The sequence below is a fragment of the Eptesicus fuscus genome, chromosome 9 (assembly GCF_027574615.1).
Source record: "Eptesicus fuscus isolate TK198812 chromosome 9, DD_ASM_mEF_20220401, whole genome shotgun sequence".
NCBI lineage: Eukaryota > Metazoa > Chordata > Mammalia > Chiroptera > Vespertilionidae > Eptesicus > Eptesicus fuscus.
Window position 1 is genome coordinate 26610886 of NC_072481.1, and position 21429 is coordinate 26632314.

Genomic DNA, 21429 nt, shown 5'->3' on the forward strand with positions numbered 1-21429 from the left:
TTCCCGACTGTCCTAGAGATTATTATTTTTAAAAATATATATTTTATTGATTTTTTACAGAGAGGAAGAGAGAGGGATAGAGAGTTAGAAACATCGATGAGAGAGAAACATCGATCAGCTGCCTCTTGCACACCCCCTACTGGGGATGTGCCCGCAACCAAGGTACATGCCCTTGACCGGAATCGAACCTGGGACCCTTGAGTCCGCAGACCGACGCTCTATCCACTGAGCCAAACCGGTCTAGGAATGTCCTAGAGATTATTATAGGCAACACTTTTTAAGGTCCTAAGCACATCACTAAGGTGCGGTTAATAAAGAGGGTTAGCATTCTGAGCAGGGTTAGTTCTAATTACCATGCAAGCGGACACTGTGTTCTAGTCCTTTTGGGCAATGCAGCCAAAAGCCTCAATAGCTGTATTAGTTTCCTAGGCTGCCATAACGAAGTACTACAGACTAAATGGCTTAAGCAACAGATATTTTTTCCTCACAGTTCTGGAGGCTAGAAGGTGTCTGCAGGGTTCATTTCTTCTGAGGCCTCACTCCCTAGCTTCTCAATGGCTGTCTTCTTTGTGTCTGTGTTTTAATCCCTTCTTAACATGCTTAACCTTAGTTACCTCTGTAAGCTAATCAGTAGGGAGTCAGCTAGAGCTAGAACCCTTCCAACACAGACATCACACTAAAAAGGGTTTCTTGCTGCAAACTCTCCTACTTTAGGAGGAATTATACTCCATGGGGATAAAAGGCATCCAAATATGGCCACTGCATGTGGGTAGACCCTATTTTCCTCTCTCCTGAGTTGTCTATTTTCAAATAGAGGTCAAATTCACTACTGCCAATAGCTTTCATTTTTAGTTCTTCACTATTCACATTATTTACTGAAATCGTTTTTCTTTTCTTGTCACTTGCATTTGCTCAATTGCTTAAAAATAGCAGTATTTGATAGGCACATGTACATGGTAAGGATTTTGTAGAATTTAGGTTCATCATTGTGTACACTAAGCACTAATTCTATCCTAGACTCTGAATGTGAATACTAAGCAAAAATTAAGTTAGTGGAGGACAGCAATGAGCCAGGAAAAAAGATAAAATGAATGTTATAAGCCTAAAAGAAGAAAAATTTAAAAGGGAGGCATACAGTTAATGGCCTAGAAGTGACAATGGACTGTGAAATACCAATTCTCAACCCTAGTATAGAGGGAGTTGTTAACAAATGTTATGAATATGTCACTTTGGGAAAAGACAAGGCTGTGTAATTATTTAGGTTCAGAAAATACTATATTACATAAAGGAGTATATTAGATGGAGCAGTAGAACAGTATAGTTGTTAAGAATATGGTATCTGGAGCCAGACTGCTTGGATTTTAGCCCCAGTTCTGCCACTTATCAGCTGTGTTATCTTGAGTAATTTATTTAATCTCTCTGTTCCTCTGTTTTCTCATCTGAAAAACCAACATTACAACAATGCCTACCTCATAGAATTGGTGTGGGAATTAAATGACCTACAAATTTTAAGTGCTGAAAATGGTACCTGAGAGTTATTAAGTCTTCAGAGATTTTTTCATTTATTTATTTTTAAATATATATATTTTATTGATTTTTACAGAGAGGAAGAGAGAGGGATAAAGAGTCAGAAACATCGATGATAGAGAAACATCGATCAGCTGCCTCTTGCACACCCCCTACTGGGGATGTGCTCGCAACCAAGGTACATGCCCTTGACCAGAATCGAACCCGGGACCTTTCAGTCCGCAGGCCGACGCTCTATCCACTGAGCCAAACCGGTTTTGGCGATTTTTTCATTTATTAACTAAAAACACAACAGCACATGTTTCATCAGAAATATTACAGCAGAGAGGTTAAAACCACAGACATTGGGGTAAGATTCTGTGGGGTTGAATGACAATTTCTACTGCTTATAAAAAATTTCCTTAACCTCAGTGTCTTCCTTGAGAAAATAGATTTACTTCAATTATTCACTAAAATGGACCTGTATTATCACCATATCAGGGTATTTAAAGATTAATTTCAAAACAAATAAGCCAGTTAGAAAATTACTCAGCAAATGTTGCCTGTTCTTCTTCTTTTGTTGTTTCATTTCTTGATGAAGAATGTGAAACAGAGTCTATCCTGTTTTTCCTAGGTTTATCTAACATGTGAATCAGTCAACCAAAAATCTCATGAAGCAATCCTCACTTCTGATAGAAGCATGATCTCAAAATATTAGGCAGATTGGATTTCTGCCACCTGCCATGATGGGAAACAGAGACCAGGTTTACCCTTGTGACTTCAAAACTACAAAAACAAAAACAGCCCTGCTGGTGTGGCTCAGTGGTAGTGTTGGTCCACACACCAAAGTGTCTCGGGTTTGGTTCCTGGTCAAGGGCACATGCCTGGGTTGCAGATTTGTTCCCCGGCCACAATTAGGGTGCATGCCGGAGGCAACCAATTGCTATGTCTCCCTCACATTGATGTTTTTTTCTCTCTCTCTTTCACTCCCCCCTCCCTTCCACACGCTCTAAAAGAAAAAAAAGAAATAAAAAGTCAATGGAAAAAATATCCTAGGGTGAGGATTAACAAAAAACAAAAACACATGTGAAACAACAGTTTTTAGACATTGCACAGATGGTTAACATAGAGAGTAAGCCTTAAAACTGACCCAAAGTAAGTCCCTAAGATTGCCCCAGCTTACTACTGGACAACATTTCAAAGAAGCAATACTGGAAGAGGGTACCCCCCAAAAAGTCCAGCAGTTTACATAAGTTGAGGAGACAGAATTAAGAATTTTGGAAAGCTAAGGTGGTTAGAATTTGGAAGACAAGAGTACCAGAGAGATAACTATACAGAGAGAGCTCAGCAAAGGGTTCCTCTCAAGTTTTCAGCTGAGTACCAATCCGTGCATGTGGGTAAGGAAACTATTCAAGAAAATTAGCAGGTGGTACACTCCCCAGAGCTCACATAGGGCCAGGAGTAGATCATGTTCCCACTAGTCTGAGTGGAAAAAACACACACTGCATGGGCATTAGGTAGAGTACTCGGAAAGTACTGCCTCAATATTAAGGAAAAATTAGCCTCAAATGCTGCTCTGGGCCCACTAACAAAGCCTAAAAGTACTCCCTAAAAGCATCAAACTATTTCCAAATAACTTTTTAATCCTCACCTGAGAATTTGTTTTTACTGATTTTAGAGAGGAGAAAAATATCTATTGGTTGCTTCCCATATGAACCCTCACCAGGATTGAACCTATAACCGAGGCATGTGCCCTGCCTGGGGACTGAACTGGCAACCTTTTGGTGCAAGGACAATGCTCCAACCAACTGAGCCACACTGGCCAGGGCTACTTCCAAAGAATTTAACTGTATCCCAGAAAAAAATTCAAGGCACTTTAAGGAAATACAAACATCCAGCAAACAAGGGAAAATCATCTTGCCATATTATTAAACTGGTACTTTGCATGGGACAGATACAAAAGAAGAATGGAATGAAACACTATTACAGTAACCAGGCATGTAAACAAGCTAGGGGGAGAAAAAACACACATGAAATTGAACAAGTTTTCAAGCCAAAACTGCAAGACATTGTTTCAGGTTGTCCTAAGATCACAGGTTCAAGAGATAGCAATTGAAACCATGCACCTGCCGAAACCGGTTTGGCTCAGTGGATAGAGCGTTGGTCTGCGGACTGAAGGGTCCCAGGTTTGATTCCGGTCAGGGGCATGTACATTGGTTGCAGGCACATCCCCGGTGGGGTGTGTGCAGGAGGCAGCTGGTTGATGTTTCTCTCTCATCGATGTTTCTAGCTCTCTATCCCTCTCCCTTCCTCTCTGTGGAAAATCAATAAAATATATTTTTTTAAAAAAAGAAAGAAACCATGCGCCAAGACAGGGCCCACCTGAGGCTGTTGGTGCCACCCAACTTATAATCTTTTTCGATCTCATACCAAGGTCCAGTACAACAGAAAGGGGTGGCTTCAGGGAGAAGTCAGCCTCTAACATTGTCCTATGTCAGTCTAATACTGCTTAAATTGTAGAATCTGAGCTCCTATATCAAATAATCTTACCTAAGTCTGTATAAATTGTACTTCTACTTAAACTTTTAGTTTTCCAGGTTACTTTTGTTTTCTAACAAAAAGCTTAACAAATCCCTATTGGTCGATCATACGTTCCATCTTGAAAAATTTTTTTCAATTGGCTTCCAACATACCTCTCTGTTGGTTCTTCTCCTTTCTGAAGAGAATTCCTCAATTCCCAACATGTTAAAGTCAGATTGTGCCATGGCTTAAACCTTTGCTATTTCTTTATTCTCCATCAATAGTCACTCACTGGACCTTGGTATGACCTCATAAATCTATTTATTTCCCTTATACAATTCCTAATCACGTATTTTTAGCCCAGAGCTCACATATGTCTATCTGAATGTCTAATTAGCTATCACTTGCAATTTCCAAGTCTTAGTTCATGATAATTCCAACTTTGTAATTGTTCATCCCCAAATCTTCAGTCCTCATGTTTTTCGCAAACTCTGCATCCTATCCATCAACAAATCCTACCAATTCTACCTTCAAAATACGTCCCCAAATCTGACCACTTCTTACCATTTGCACCACCATGGGTTCAAACAATCATTGCCTCTTACCTAAATTATACCAGCAGCCTTCTATCTATAGCCAGTGATCCTTCTGATCTAAATCAGATCATGACTTCTTCTGTTTTATATCCTTCAAAGGCTTCTCATCTCACTCAGCATAAATACAAAAATCCAATGGCTTTAAAGTTCTACTCCATCTGGCTCCACACTATACAACTCAGACCTCATTTCCCACCTCTCACTTCCTAACTTAATCCCACACCAGCTTCACTAAACTCTATTGCACAAAAAACACATGAAGCAAGCTCTTAGATCAGGCCTTTGGCACTTCCTCTTGCCTCTGTCTGAACCACTCTTCTTTTATACTAGAAGCCTGGTGCACGAAATTCATGCACTTGTGTGTGTGTGGGGGGGAGGGTGTCCCTCAGCCCAGCCTGCACCCTCTCCAATCTGGGACCCCTCGGGGGATGTCCGATTCCTGTGGGATGGGGCCTAAACCAGCAGTCGGACATCCCGCTCACAATCTGGGACTGCTGGCTCCCAACCGCTCGCCTGCCTGCTAGCCTGATCACCTCCTAACCACTCCCCTGCTGGCCCGGTCGCCCCCAACTTCCCTCCCCTGCAGGCCTGGTTGCCCCTAATTGCCCTCCCCTGCAGGCCTGGTCACCCCTAACTGCCCTCCCCTGCCAGCCCAGTCACCCCTAACTGCCCTCCCCTGCCGGCCTGGTTGCCCCTAACTGCCCTCCCCTGCAGACCCAGTCGCCTCCAACTGCCCTCCCCTGCCGGCCATCTTTGACCACACGGGGGGTGGCCATCTTGTGTGAGGGTATGAGGGTCAATTAGCATATTCCCTCTTTATTATATAGGATTATATAGGATACCTCTATTCTGGCTCCATGACTTCTTTTAAGTCTTTACTCATATGTCAAATTACCATTGAGGGCCTCTTTGACTATCTTTTATAAAATGACAACTCCTGCCCTTATCCTACTGTATTTTCCCAGTATCACTTATGTCCATCTGTTATACAGTTACTCATTAACTTATTTGTCTCCCTCCATTAGAATTTAAGCTCCCTGAGGGCAGAGACTTTATCTCTTTGTGCTTACTGTTTTCTCCTCCATGCCTAAAAGTCTATACTCAAAGAATGCTTAATATTTGAAAAGAGAGGCAGAAAGAAAAGGGGGGAGAGAGTTATTTTCAGCAATCTGAGCAAATCACTTAATCTGTTTTGGAATAAAAATTTCCTGTTGTGTAAAATGTGGTGTTTGAACTACTTAACCTTTAGAGAGCTCTAGCATTGTCATGCTATGCTTCTCCTAGAGGTGATCACAATCAGTAAGGGCATACATCTAACTACTAATAGATATCCTACCATCTGCTAAAATTTTGAGCAGAGATCTGTGAAATTCCTTTTATTCAGTTTCTCCGCATTATTAAGGAGAAAGGTCTGGGTTTTATCTATTAGGCCGGAAGCAATCACCAGGCTCACATTCACACCACAGCAGGTTTCTTACCTCCACTGCAGTGGGCGGCTGGAACAAGGACTGCCAGGGTTGCTATGGGCTTGTGGGTTCAGGAAAAAAGCAAGAGGAGAAGCAGCCAGAGCACAATCGGCACTATATGGAACTTTAATGAGCGATAGGGCTGGAGCCAATGTGGGTGAAAACATGTGCTGGTTTACTTCAGATCCTCGGCAAAAAGTAGAGATTCTGACAAGGTATCATAGTAGAAAAAAACAAGGTCAGTGATCACTTTTAACCAAAAAGAAACATCTTCAAAGTGTGTTAATTTAGGCAAAAGACTTAAGAAAAGTAAGTAGTCAAAAATCATTCTCAAATATCATACTTCAGTACCGATGTTGGCATAGAATGACCATTAAGACTAAAACTTAATCTACAGAATTTAAACCAAAAATTCCAGCTTTAGATAGTCAATCTTTAGAGTTTACTTCTGGGAAAATATTGCAAATTTACTATAATTCATCAATTAAATATTTTGTGTGTAATGACTAAAACTTCCTAGAGAAATACTACCATAAAAGTCAAACATTCTCAATAGCTTAGGAATTGTTAGATTACATCTATAATAACACCAACTTATTTAGCTAACTTTTGCCTGAGTATATCAAATAATGTCACAACTCCGAATAATAAAATTTGCTTCTACTTAAAGTTTAGTTTTCCAGGTTATTTTCCCCCCTAAAACAATCTAACCATCTTGATGTGTTAAGTGCTAATAAAAACTATTAAGTAAATAAGATCATTAGACTGAAAACAGACAGATGATAAATATAGATTTCTCCTTTGTTGATCACTGACAGATATGCCACAGATGATGACAAATTATTAACAGATTTGCAGCATTTAATTTGCTATAGTAGCAGCATGGCTTTCTACACAAATACCAATTGAACTACAATATTTTATTCCCAAGATTAACAACAAACTTAAGTATCACCTAAGCACCTAATCTGTTTTAAAATGTTAATTCCCTGTATTGTTGTTGCTGACTGTTTGGATATGGATATGTGACATTCTACTTGTGTTTAATTATATATATTCAAAGGAAATCTTTACCTTCCTATCCTTCTAGCTATCTTCAGCATATTGCTCAGATGAGTATACAGTATGAGGACATAATAAGATAGAAAAGCGGAGGGCTGACAATTATTTAAAGTTACAGGTATGCCCAAATTTCCATAAACTTAACATATTTTTTAAAATTATAAGAAGTAAAAATATTAATTTCTGACTAAGAATTTCCATTTTTCTAAAGAACTATTTCAAAAATAAGCTCCCTAATATATGTATGTGTGTAATATATATTTATAATTAGACTATATAAGACATTTAGTTCTTGTTAAACTGAATAGTATTGCTTATTCAAAATTCTGGAGACTTAAATCTTATCACATAAAATGAGGCTTTAGCCATTTTGATGAATATAAAATTAGGATTATAAAAAAATCTGCCAAAACCAAATCTCCTTCTCATTGTGCTCCTAATTACCACTCTGCAAAAATGATTATACATGGGGCTAGAGTCTAAAAAGGATTGTGTGAAAAAGTTAAAGTGATTTATAAACTATTTACTAGCTCTTCAAGGAGAATTTTCCTAACCTAAATTCAAAGTCACTAAAAAAGATACAACGATTACCAATATTTGGAAAACATGGTTTTTGACCACTTATGCTTTATTAAACTACAAACTGAATTTAAAAAATTTTTAATTTTGCTAACAAGTCATCTTAATTGCAAATGACACTTTAGTTGATAAAGCTTCTTCTTCATAGTCTTTAACTTTTTAGTCTTAGTATGGGAATAAACCATTTCTTTAAAAGTACAGTTGACCCTTAAACAATGTGGGATTAAGGGCACTGACCCCTTGTGCAGTCAAAAATCTGTGTAGAACTTTGGCTCCCCAAAAACGTAACTATTAATACCTACTGTTGATTAGAAGGAAGCCTTGCATTTTGTATATGTATTATATACAGTATTCTAACAATAAAGTAAGCTACAGTAAAGAAAATGTTATTAAGGAAGAGAAAATACATTTACAGTGTTTACTGGAAAAAAGCCACGTATTAGTGGACTTGCGCAGGTCAAACCCATGTTGTTCAAGGGTCAACTGTATAACAATCCTTATAATTATATACTTCAAACAAATCTGATTTTCCAAGTTCTGGTAGAATCATTAATTCAATTAATGAGCATATACTAACACAGAAGGGTAATGACCCAAAGAAAGCCCACTGGAGAAGTCTGTCAATTTGAGTACGCCATGCTGTCTCTGGGTAAGCACCAACATTCAGGGGAATACAAGTGCACTCCCTCCGCTCTATGAGTTATGCAAAGGCAGTTCAAGATAGACCACTGAGGTGGAATGGATTCTAGGACACTTCTGTCACTGATTCCCCAATTTCCTGATCAAGTCACTCAGCACTTCCTCATTTTAAATAAGCCTGAGCAGCTCTCGAAAAAAGATATCCTGAGGGGAAAAGCTTCTTCCACTCTCTAGTTTTTAAATACTCACGTAAATACCTTCTATATTACACAACACAGAAATAAAATTTAGGTCATACCCTAAAGGACTCAGGCTTGGTTCTACAAAGGCAGATTTGAGGTCCTGAGCTGACAGGCCAGGGGCAGAAATACAATAACCTCTCTAGCCAAAGAAGGAGATGCTTTCGTTTCCATTTGTTTCTCACATTCATAGGGCTTGTACTGCAGCTTTGACACTAACTTTAAACATCTGTTTTCAAGGCAGGACAAAAATACCACACAATCAATCTTCATTGTTAACCCAGTTCCCCAAGTACCTAAAAATCCCTAAAATGACATTCAACTCAATTTTCAGAATTAGAAACCCTATATGCCCCTGCTAGGGACCACTGTTTTGACCTTGAATTTATGAAGCCAGCTCAGCCCTCTTCCTGACAGACATCTCCAAAGCAGAGTCTTTACCCAAGTAAATGAAGGACTGTTAGTTGGCATTAGTTCTTTTCCTAACTGCCAGTTTCCACTCAGAGACCCCAGCCTCCTTACTGAATCCGCAGGCATGGTGCTCCCAGTCTCTCTCTCCTCCGTTTCATCATATTCCTGGCTACTCAAGCTTTTGCCCTCTCACACTGGAGTCTTGGCAGGAAGTTTTCTCACACAAGGGGTATGCAGTCTATACGCCAAAGGAAACTTACAAAGGCTTCCCAAACTTAATAGAAAAATTAAAGCACTTTTCTTCAAAAACATAATATTCAGGACTTCTCCCCAAAAGACCTAAAAGCCCAGAAAGCAGCAGTGAGAGTGAGGAGTTCCAGATCCCAAATGAATCAGCTGTCCGTCCTCTGATCTGCCTGACATCATTCACACTCAGCCTGTAACAAATCAGAGCTCCAGAGAGCACCCTGTTCTTCCTCAGTAACAAGCACCAAACTCCCTCCCCCACAAATCAGCTGCAACCTCCAAGCCTGAGGCCTGGCAGCAGAGAACACGCTGGCAGAAACTGTACATACCAACTTGAAAACTCACCCTGTGACAGAAATACTATTAACTCAGGAGGCGTGGGCCAGGCCAGAACAGCTGTTGCATCGGGCAAGGGATTGGAAGATAGCATATTAAGGATCCCAAATCATTAAGTTAATGAGCTAAGGATATGAGGGAATTTCTGCAACATTATTCACTCTCAAACCCAGGCCTATGGAATATTGACAGAGCCTTAAGGTTAGGGTTTAAAGCATAGTCAATATTCAAATTCTGAATTGATCAATTTAAGTAAACTCTGTACCCCTTTTTTATACAGAATTCAGAGCCATTTTCTATTCAATTTCTACTACTCACTAATCACTTGAATAATCTTGTGGTGAGAAAAGCCATAGGAAAAGTTAAAGAAAATAAGTCCAGAAACTATTTAGTTTAATTTCATTCAGTAACTATTAATGAAATCATTTATATGGCAGACATTACAAAAGATATTGAGGTAAGCTGCAAAAGAACTCTAAGGATAAGCTAATTAATTTCTGTATGATTCAGTTTCCACATCTGTAGAATGAAAATAACTAAGGTACAAGATATATAGGTTATGGTGAAGATTAAATACACATGAAACAGAAGTGTCTGGCACAGAGGAAGTGCTCGAGAACGGTTAGCTGTTACATATCTTGCCCTCCAGGAGCTAGCTCTCGATCTAAAGGAGGAGATAAGCCCAAACACATAAGAAACCATCTGACAAAAACAGCCTGGCATGAAGAGCAGAGTCAAATGATCAAGTAAACTGTAGAGATAAACACTGACAGCGAAAGAAACCAAAAAATAAGCAAAAGTCTTGGTCTCCTGCTCCAGAACACGTGCCAATTCTGACAGGCTCCTCTCATTCATCAAGATGACAAAGTACGTCAAATTGTTTTTCTAGGGTAACATTCAAAGGATTAATTCATACTCCAACCAGTACTTCTTCCATTGCAGGTCACAACTCTTTAGTGAGTCATGAAGTCAATTTAGGAAGTCAGGACCAACATTTTCTTTAAAGAGAGACAGAATGAAATAGAAGAGAAAATATCAGAGTGTTTCACACACAGTAAGGGTAAAAATCATTTGTGAAATTTGTGTTTGTGACATTACTGAAACATGTATAAATATACAAGTGCAAACACATGTGATGGGTTAAAATGTAAAGTCCATTTGTTATCAAGTGTCACAGTCTAAAAAATTTGAAAGCCACTAATTACCCTAGAAACTCACTCTGCCTAGTAGATACAGATACTCGCGGTTCCTCTCCATGTACCAGCCCAATCACTAGACTCTCACAGCCCCTATTTCAGAATCCCCTGTTCTCTACAAGTCCTAATGAAAATGAAAATGCTCCCTCAGAAATCTGGCACCTCACAACAAGTACTAAATCGCACTCTGGGAAAGTCTTGTGATAATTTCAGGGTTGGTCACCAAAGTCCACACTCCCACAACTAAGAGACTAGTCAGTGGAGATTTATCCCCATCTCAAGCTAAGGCCGCAGAGTTAAGGCACAGCCCTAAGTTTCTACTCAGTATTCTCCAGTTCTCTAATACCCAATCCCAGGCTACTAAATATTAACAACGACAATAACAGAAACCAACATTTATAAGTACTTACTAAACACTCTACACGTAACACCCACGTAGTCCTCATCACAGCCCTATGACATAAGTGCTATAATTATTCCCATTATATCCTTTTAAATCCTGTCTTCAGCTAAGGTGATGAATCGAAGTAATCTCTAGAATCAATTTTATAAACCGCTTTGTTACATAATACCTTTCAGTAAAAGGCCCTGACAACAAATAGCACATGGATTTCTCTCTAGCCTGCTTCACAATAATAAATTGGAAGAGGAAGGAGAGCACGGAGCTCCTTAAATAATGCTTAAGTTAAAAAATATTTGTTTGATTTTTAGAGAATGAAAGTCATGTCTTATGACCTTCATCTGACCCAAGGAAGATATCACTCTTACTCCCCAAGGTTTAACACATCCCCACATAGAGCACTTTCTTCACATTTACTGTCATTAAAATCCATCTGTGCCAATATTCCTGTGGCTTTGTCAGCACTAGGAAAGCTTAACATTTCCCTGGTGACAGCACTCAACAGTTTACGAAAAATAAAACATCCACCTCTTCTTATTCATTCATGCAACTATTTGTTGACTATGTTATCACCCTTAAAGCCAGGTAAGAAAGGGCCTCTGCCACGAGCTTCTCACTTTAGCAGTGCTGTAAAATAACACAAATACAAAAAAATAAGTTAATTAAGGATATGGGGTGGCCTCTGTCACTTGTGATCTGGCGTTCTGCACTGGCAAAGTGAAACCCTAAAAACCCATTCTTGTGACTTATACTGTTCAAAACCCAGGAAAACACTTGTCCACATCTTTCTTTATCCGTCCTTTTTTAAAAAGCAATCACGTTCAGACTGCTATTTATGAATTGTAAAAGTGCAATGTCAAAGAAAACTCTATCTAAAATTATAAAGTATTCAAGAAACAGTCTTAGAAGTAAGCAAAAAGACAAATTAACCTGTCAAATCCTTCCTCTCAGGTTAACATGAATGTAATAGATTTCTTGGCTAATAGGAGTATTGTTTCCATGTACAGCTAAACATCCATTTACATTATTTCTGTTCCAATTAATGGTTCTAAAGATATTGATAATTTAGCTCAGAATATATAACAGATCACATGGCAGCTGAGAAACATTTTGCAGAATTGCAGAATTTGTATTACTAATTAAATATATTTATGTGCAAGGTTAGACATAATATATGTAAGGCCAAAGACCAATATTATGTTCTGGTAATTGAACAATTACTAAAAATTATAATTTGTTTTAAATAAAATATGTGCTTAGATGTATCTAGAAATAACAATTTTTTAATTTAAAAAAAGAACTGTTTGAAAGTAAGAAAGAAAGAAAGAAAGAAAGAAAGAAAGGAAAGAAAAAAAGAAAGAAAGAAAGGAAGACATCTTTAAGTTCTGATTTGTCCATCTCATGAGGCAGATTACCAATGAAGAGTTGATGACTGTCAGGGTGTCTAACAATTCTTCAGGGTTCAGCATCACCCTGCTAACCTTGCCTCACGGAATGGTCTAGATCCCCTCTGGGGAGGAATACTTGTTCTCAAACTCTTTGATCTCTCTGAGGCCTCTGAGGTAGAATCTGAGATTCAAGCTTAGACTCTGAGCAAGGTTGTGAAGCTGGTACTTTAACATGAGGTGGTATTCCAGTAACTAAGACAGCTCCACAGAATAAAAAGTTCTTACTGGTCACAAATGTCCAGGGAGATGTCCTCAAGTCTTTCTGCACTGTCTGAGCTATGTCTGAAGGTGCTGGAGAAAAACTCTTCTGAGTATCCTTACAAGTCTGCTGGATATGGATTAGAAGGCACCTTCCGCTCCTAGAAGCCACTGTACTTCCTTGCCACAGAGCCTTTTCCAACATGGCTGGATACTTCGTCAAGCTAGTACAGTCTCTATGGTGAGTCTACTTAAATAGACAAAGTCTTATATAACACATCATAATCACAGGAGTGATATCCCATCATCTTTACTATGTTCTATTGGTTAGAAACAAGTCATAGGTACTGCCCACACTCAAGGGGACCAGGATTACACAAAAGTATGAACTGGAGGAGAAAACTATATGGGGACCACCTTAGAGTATGTTTATCATGCATGACTATGAAGAAGATTCACCAACAAATAACCCCAAACTGATTTCTATAAACTATTTTAGGACCATTACAGATCAAGGTTTAGTTTACTGCTATGTTTGGTTTTCTTGAAAATATCCCAGCACTGAAAATATTAAAGATATGAAAAAATTGTTATATGGCCCTAGATATTGCAGACAGCAATCCTATATAATAAAAGGCTAATATGCAAATCTACCGAACGGTTCATGGGTCAATACTCAACCACTGAGCCACACTAGCTGGGATGATGTGAGAGATTCATGGTTCCTTTTTAAATCTATATATTGCTTTAAGTTTTGTTTTTACCAATTCTGATTTCTATTGCTGCAGCAGAACAAATATACTTTAAGCAGAACTTAATTTTTTTAAATGTAAGAACTAAAACGATTCAAGAAAGTTTAATTTGGCATTGTTGTAAAAATAACACAATTTTTTACATTTTAAAATATTTTATGTAAGCTAGTATATTCAAAATATCATTTCAATATATAATATAAAATAATTAATATAAATAATAATTTATAAGATATCTTGATTACAACATAGTGATTTTGCTGAAATTAAGCTGAAAAAAAAAATGGACATTTGAGTACCTTGGGAATTATTTGCTTTGTTGCTCAGATGAACATTTACTAGATGGTTACAGTATTAATTCAATTGTCATTTTGCCAACTTTCAATAATATAAAAATTGATAACAGGAAAAAAAATGATGACTGGTTATAACATCTGTCTGGTTCCCTTATTAATGATGAGGTTTTTGTTCATCTTTAAATGTTTTCCATTTATGTCTGGATGAGAGCCATGATTTTATCGTTTTTTGAAAATTGCCTGTTAAACAGTGTTGGAAGTTCTCCATCAGAATGCCCAGTAGATTCACCTCATAGAGCCACAGAGGGAAGTGCACCTCATGTGGGCTGCCCAGGCTTCCAAAAGTAAATCTGAAGTGGTGATCTGGAGTTGGCTCCCAGAAGTGAATCTGAAGTTCACTCACACTCTAATTTTTCTAACTTTAATTGTCCTCTAGATAATTTGGTTTTGTTTTAAGTTTGTTTACAGCTGATAATAAGTTTATTCCCATTGGTGATAGCAATGACTGAGATGCTGTTTTTATGGTCTGAACACTCCCAGGTATGTACCCAAGGGAAATGAAAACATATGCCCATAAAAAGGCTGTACATACTACGTGTATCTGTTAATAACACGGATTTTTTTTCAATAGATGGAGTTACACATATGTTGATATATATGTGATTTGATATGTATGCTATTTTGTTGTACTGACAAACAAGCTTCAAAACTTCATATGTCAAATTTGCTGAAGGTGTTAACAACATAGATATTTTTACGCTTAAAAATGTCAAATTTCGTGCCAAAAACAGAACAGCTGAATACTTCAGGAAGTTTATGGTGAACATGCTCCATCTCAAGATACTTGTGAACGCTGGTTTGAACACTTTAAAAGTGATGATTTCGATGTGAAAGGCAAAGAACGTCCAGGTCAACCGAAAAAGTTTGAAGACCAACCATTACAAGCATTATTGGATAAAGATGCATGTCAAACTCAAAAACAACTGGCAGGAAGATTAAATGTTGCTCAGCAAACAATTTCCGATCATTTACAAGCAATGGGAAAGATTCTCTAACCTCAAAATACAATAGAGGCTTTTAAAAGTTTAATGAGATCCTTCATAAAATTTACAGCATACTTAAGAAGGCCTATATGGTAAATTAATGTTATTTCTACTCCTATGTAAATAACCAGGCCTGGCCGCCGGTGGCTCAGTGGTTGAGCGTCAAACTATGAACCAGGAGGTCAGGGTTCCATTCCTGGTCAGGGCACATGCCTGAATTGCAGACTCAATACTCACTAGGGGGCGTGCAGGAGGCAGCCCATCAATCAATGATTCTCTCTAATCACTGATGTTTCTCTCTCTCTCCCTTCCTCCTCTCTGAAATCAATAAAAATATATTTAAAAAATAATAATATTTGAGATTGTTTTAGATCAAAACGGTGGAGGAGACTATAAGAAAACTTGGTATAAGCAAAGAAAAAAAAGATAATCTTCTGATGGAAAACTATGTATTATTATTTAGAGAATAGATTATTTTATTCTAGTCTTTTATTGCCTTTGAGTTATTTTGCAAATCTGTAAGTTATAGATAGCTGATAGCAATGCAAAAATAGTTCCTGTCTATAGATAAGCAAATAAATTCTGTATACTGGAGGTTCAACTGACTTCCCTTCTACCATAAAAAAAAAATCAGGTTTTGCAACCATTTATAGATTTCAACATTTCTTTACTACATATAATTTTTTTTTTTTTTACAGAGAAGAAGGGAGAGGGACAGAGAGTCAGAAACATCAATGAGAGAAAAACATCCATCAGCTGCCCCCTGCACACTCCCCACTGGGGGTGTGCCCGCAACCAAGGTACATGCCCCTGACCAGAATCGAACCCAGGATCCTTCAGTCCACAGTCCGACGCTCTATCCACTGAGCCAAACCAGTCAGGGCTACTACATATAAATTTGTGCTTCTTTCACGTCTATGAACTAGCTACAACGTCTCCCTTGTACCCTTATTGAGTCAAATAAAATATTTAACATGTTTCTTTCTTAAAATAAATAGCTTTACACACATTTTTTGTAATTTGTTATTATGAAACTATATTTCTTAAATACAACGTATTTTATTTTACATTTTGTTAGTTTTATTTAAAAACTCTTAAACACTTATAATTCCCTTTGTATTCTTGTTCCAAGCCACACAAATGTTAGAAAGAGGCCTAAGTGACTGCCTACTAGCTGTTAAACTCTATACTGGGCCCTGGAGACGGAATATTGTACCGCACAACCCGGTACTGACCTCGTGGAGTTTATCATCTGCTATGGACTAAATCGTGTACTCGCCAAATCTGTATGTTGCAGCCCTAACCCCCAGTGACTGTATTTGGAGAGAAGGTATTTAGGAGGTAATTAAGGTTAAATGAGGAAATAAGAGTGGGGTCCTAATCTGATAGGACTGGGTGGCCTTATAAAAAGAAAGTATTTTCATTTCCCTCTCCCTCTCTCTCTCTCTCTCTCACACAAACCGCCCCTGAAAAAAGAACAAGTGAGCAAACAATGACAAGGTTACCATTTGCAAGCCAGGAAGAAAATCCTCTCTTAGGAGCTGATCATCCTGGCATCTTGTCTTGAACATCTGGCCTCCAGAACTATGAGAAAATAAATTTCTGTTGTTTAAACCACCCTGCCTCTGGCATTTTCTATGGCAGCCCAAGCAGACTGATATACCATCCAATGGGAGAAGACAGACAAATAATTCTTTATTTAAAATTCTGTAAGAGTTATGAAGGAAAACTACAGGGTTTTTTTTTTGTTTGTTTGTTTGTTTTTTACAGGGTTTAATGAAGGCACATTCTGGGAAACTCAGCTTAGGCTAGGGATAGCAAGGTTTGGGTGAGGTCAGAAAATCCTTTCATAAGGAAGTAAGATGTAAGCTGAGACTTGATGGATAAGTAGGAGCTAGACAGATATAAAAGGAGGAAAAACACCTCAGGTACAGGGAACATACTGTGCAAATATATAGACAAAGACAAGAATCAGACAGTTTTGTGGGCCATGTCATGACTTTCAAGTGTAATGTAACAAGTAATAAACTATTCACTAAATAAGTTGAAATGAAAGCTAATCATCAAATATGCACTTTAAAAAACCTTTTCTGACTATTGTATGATGGATGGGTGAACTGGGGGTAAGCAATGCCAGACAAAGAAAGACCAATTAGAAGTTATAGTAGTAGCAGAGGCAAGAGATCACTATGGCTTGGACTCTCTGAACATACCAGTGGTAGCAGAAAGAAGTAGAGGAAATTGAGAGAAATTTGAGAGGTGTAACAGAAAGCAGTTGTGGGTGTGAAGAGGAAAGTAACAGGAATAACTGTTTTCTATCTTGAGAATAAGCTAAAGAATAAAAGAGGAGTAGGTTTTTGTGAAAGACAATGGCTTCAGTTTTATACTACAAATGCTCAAGGTGAGATATCTCTGAGATATCCAAGCAGATTATAATGAATTGGGAGTTGTGAGGTTCAGACACATAAATGTGAGGGTGACTGGCATAACAGTAGCTATTCTCAACACAATAATGACAAAACAGGCTCTGAAAGATTTTCAATCTTCAGATCCTGTGTCCACATACTTAAGGCTCACTGATAAACCACATACTTTTTATTTTTAACAACAAAATGGTTCCTGTCACAAACTTAGTGATGATAATTGCTCTACCCCTGCCAACATCTGCCAATTCCTGCCTTCCCACTGGAGAACCTATGTAAAATCATTTTCTATATAAGCCCAATTTTTAAAAGACTGTTAAATGTAACACAATGCTATCATTCTTAAAGATACCAAAATTTCCTGATTTTCAAAGTCCACAGAGAAACTAAAGCACTGTATCAGACAGGCACCACTTTTACCACACAAAGGGTTTAGTATGTGTAGCAGGTGGTATCTCTTTTTAGCACACTCCCCAGAAGCATTTATCCAGGCAAACACCATCAAATTACATCAGAGTGGGAAAGTACATGACACTGTTTCATATGTCAGTTTCATAGGAACAAAGTTTGACACATCACATCCTTAAGCCCCAGAAACTCCTCCCTATCCACTGCCTATCATTGCAGACACCTGGCATTTACTTTCATCTAATATCTGATGTCCAAATCCACTGACCAAATTAGTAAGTCTACAATGCAAAAGGATAACTATCCCCAAGGATTCTAAAAATAAAGGCCACCAATAGCAATATGCAAGCCTGTGCATGTTTTGTGTGTGGGTCCATTCTTAAGCCCCACTGATGCTCACAGCCTCAAAGAAATAAAGCAAAGACGTTTCAAGAAATATGAGGACAACCATCTTAAGTCGGTTAGAAAACTTTAACTTTCTGGGTAACTAGAAACATAAACACTATTTACACTGAGCTCCCAAGTGTGTTGGGCCTAGGGATTGATGCTGAAATTCACAAACAAACAAACATCCTATTTGAAAGGAATTAAGAGAAGGCCCTTCCACAGAGCTGGGCAAGCAAAGCCAGTCCAAGCTGTTTCAATTGAGAAAAAGCAAAATACAATCTTCCTATACCTTGGGTAAACAAATACAAATAGATTTACTACTTCATTTTCTTTCCATTCTTTTCTAGAATCCAGGCCAGTAGTTCTACACTTTCAACAAGATTATCAACTCTTCTAGGTCTGATATTCTAATATTTTTAAAGATTTTTTTTAATATTCTAAGATTTTTTAATGCATTAAAAAATATCCAGATGGGTTTAAACATGATATAGCTTTCTAAAAATAAAGGTGATTTAATTTCAGGAAGCTACATCTAAAATAAATGGTATGAAACAAGCCAAAGAAACTTTCATAACCAACTTGCCCCAACAAAGCCCTTATCATTGCAGCCTGGATGTTCTCATTCCCCATGTTGAAATTTAGTTGGTCTCTTCCCTAATGTGATAAAAGCCAACCATAAATATTTGTAGCTTTTCTAAGGCACACCATTGTTCATTTAACTTGGTTTAGGGTCTTACTGATTTGTTTTTCTTTAAAATTTACAACTTCAAACAGGTAATTATGGCCTGCTAATAATAAAAACAAGTAACAACTACATTTTTTTGAAAGCTTACTAATAAGGCATTGGGCTAAATTCTAAAACAATAACAAACAGCTATGTGCTTAATTGCAGGCACTATGCCATACATTCTGTGTGTAATCTTTTACAGATAAATTGATTCAACTGAGGCTACTGTACACAAAATGTCAGTGTTCCTAAGATAACTCTACATGTAACTACATGTCCTCAATTTTTGCCTATTCAAGAACATTGGGGAAAAAAATTCCAGCAATTATTCCCTCCTCTCCTGCATCAGCTATTCCTTTTCTAATGAATAATTTCTCTGAAATACAAACATGATATAATATCTCCTACTTATATTTTTAAAAGGGGGATTCAACTCTATAACCTTTTCCAGCTATTACCTGATTTATATGATCCTCTTTTCATCAAAATTCTTTGTAAGAATAGTATATACATACTCCTTAACTCCTCCTCCAAAATATCAGAAAAGGAACAAGAACAATTAAATGAAACTCTATGTTCCATTCTCATAGATTTAACAACTGTTAACATTGTACCATGTTTGCTTTTTTCTCTTCTTTCTCTCTACACACACACATACACACACACTTTTGGTTTGTGTACAAAAAGGGGCCACATGCTAATCTAACTAGCTCAGGGAAGGCTTGCGTGGCAGCCTTGCAAATTCAGAGATCTAAAGTAACCACAAAGGATGGTCTGAAATTAAACTTTAAACTAAAAAGCAGTTTATGGTGGGTAGTCAAGTCCTAGGCCAGTATCTTCACTGACAAAGGTCAATTTTTACCTTAACAGGGCCTACTGAAGTAATTTTCCTTTTTCTGGACCCCTCAAAACACAGGCGCCACTCTGGGGAGACCACAAATCCCCTCATTGTCATTGAGTTAACTGCTGACTATTAACTACCTTGCACCCACCTAAATAAAAGAAGTAGGTGTCTATCATTTTACTTTTCATACAATCCCAGAGGTTTCCCAACTTACTTTCTCCCACCTCCCTAATCTGTCACCAGTGGATTTCATGTAGCCCATTTACATTTTCTCTTTTAATTGTAATGTATAAAACGGTGCAAAACTGCCATTCTCCGGAGTCTTATCTCAATCCGTTGAGATTCTGCTTCCCGGCATTTGTCAAAAGTTTGGCTCAAATAAACTCTCAAAAATTCTTCACAGGTTTGAATGTTTCCTACATTAACAAATTAATTAGCTGAACCACTTGAAAGTCAGTTATAAGCATCATAACATCTCCCACAAATACTTCCACTATTAACAACCTTGGCTTGAGAACAATGACAATCCATCACTAAGGTGACCAGACGTCCCGCTTTTGGCGGGACAATCCCGATTTTTAACAATTTGTCCCGCGTCCCGCGGCGTTTTAAAAAAGTCCCGATTTTTGGAAAGAATGCACGACAAGCTAGGGAACGGCGGGAGAACGGGAAGGGAATATACGGTTTTCAGCGGCCATGTGGCTATTTAGCCAGGATATGAGTTTTATATTATTTTTGTTAATTTTATAATGTTAAACTTTAATAATAACAAGTAATTGTTGAGAACTGATTATCGAGAACTGCTTATCAAAGTTCGCATTGTTGATCAGTTGTTAGAATTCGACCACCATTGTTTGGACTTAATGAACAATGGCATTTTTGGGGATTGGCAACGACGAAAACATTTTGTAACTGTCTCTCAGACAATACACATCGTACTGTGTGCTAGTAAGCTAGTTAAACAAGTGATGTCATTACAAATCAGCTATTCAGATAATTAAGGTAATTTATTTATTTCATAAATACATAAATGTTCTTGAATTTAGCAGACAGTACTCGTATTATTTATATTTTATAGTGGTGGCAAAAAGTCTAGCGCCGGCCTTGAAAGTGACACTTACGACTTACGTTACAGCAAATTCATGACCTTTTAAACACCGACAGCAATCTACTAAAAAAAATTCACTCAAATGAGAAATATGCCAAAGAATAAAATAATACGATACATAATTTTTTATTTATTATATTTGTAAATTGTACTTATGTTGAAATTTTAAAAAATATATTACAATACTATTTTTGCGTTCTATGAAAATTTTTGTTGCTCCATATAGACCAAATTTTTAATCAAACTCCCCCCGCCCCCGCCCCGGTCAATGGTGTCCCGCTTTACCAATGTTAAAATCTGGTCACCTTATCCATCACACAACTGTCACACTAAGGAATTGTAACACTGACACAGTATCCTACATAATAAAGAGCTAATATGCTAATTAGGCCAAACAGCCAAACGACCATCCGGACGACATTCCAGACGACCTTACGGACGAAGCCAGGGCTGCCAGGGCCGGCCGATGCTGCAAGGGCTACAAGGGCTGGCCGGGGCTGTGAGGGCCGAGCCCCTTGCACGAATTTCGTGCATTGGGCCTCTATCTATCTATACCCGTGGTTGGCAAACTGCGGCTCGAGAGCCACATGTGGCTCTTT

The 21429-nt window shown here is 37.9% G+C and overlaps 1 protein-coding gene across 4 annotated transcripts in view; it reads right to left on the bottom strand.

Annotated features, from left to right (window-relative positions):
- The window catches only part of MAST2 (microtubule associated serine/threonine kinase 2), a 171208-nt gene that overhangs the window by 73928 nt on the left and 75851 nt on the right, over positions 1-21429 (bottom strand). Inside the window, exon 5 of one of the 4 annotated variants that reach the window (XM_054720571.1) lies at positions 6101-6295. The exons of the other annotated variants lie outside the window; for them this stretch is intronic. Coding sequence (XP_054576546.1) covers positions 6101-6295 — 195 coding nt within the window. The remainder of the gene's footprint in view (positions 1-6100; positions 6296-21429) is intronic. 4 annotated transcript variants of the gene reach the window in all.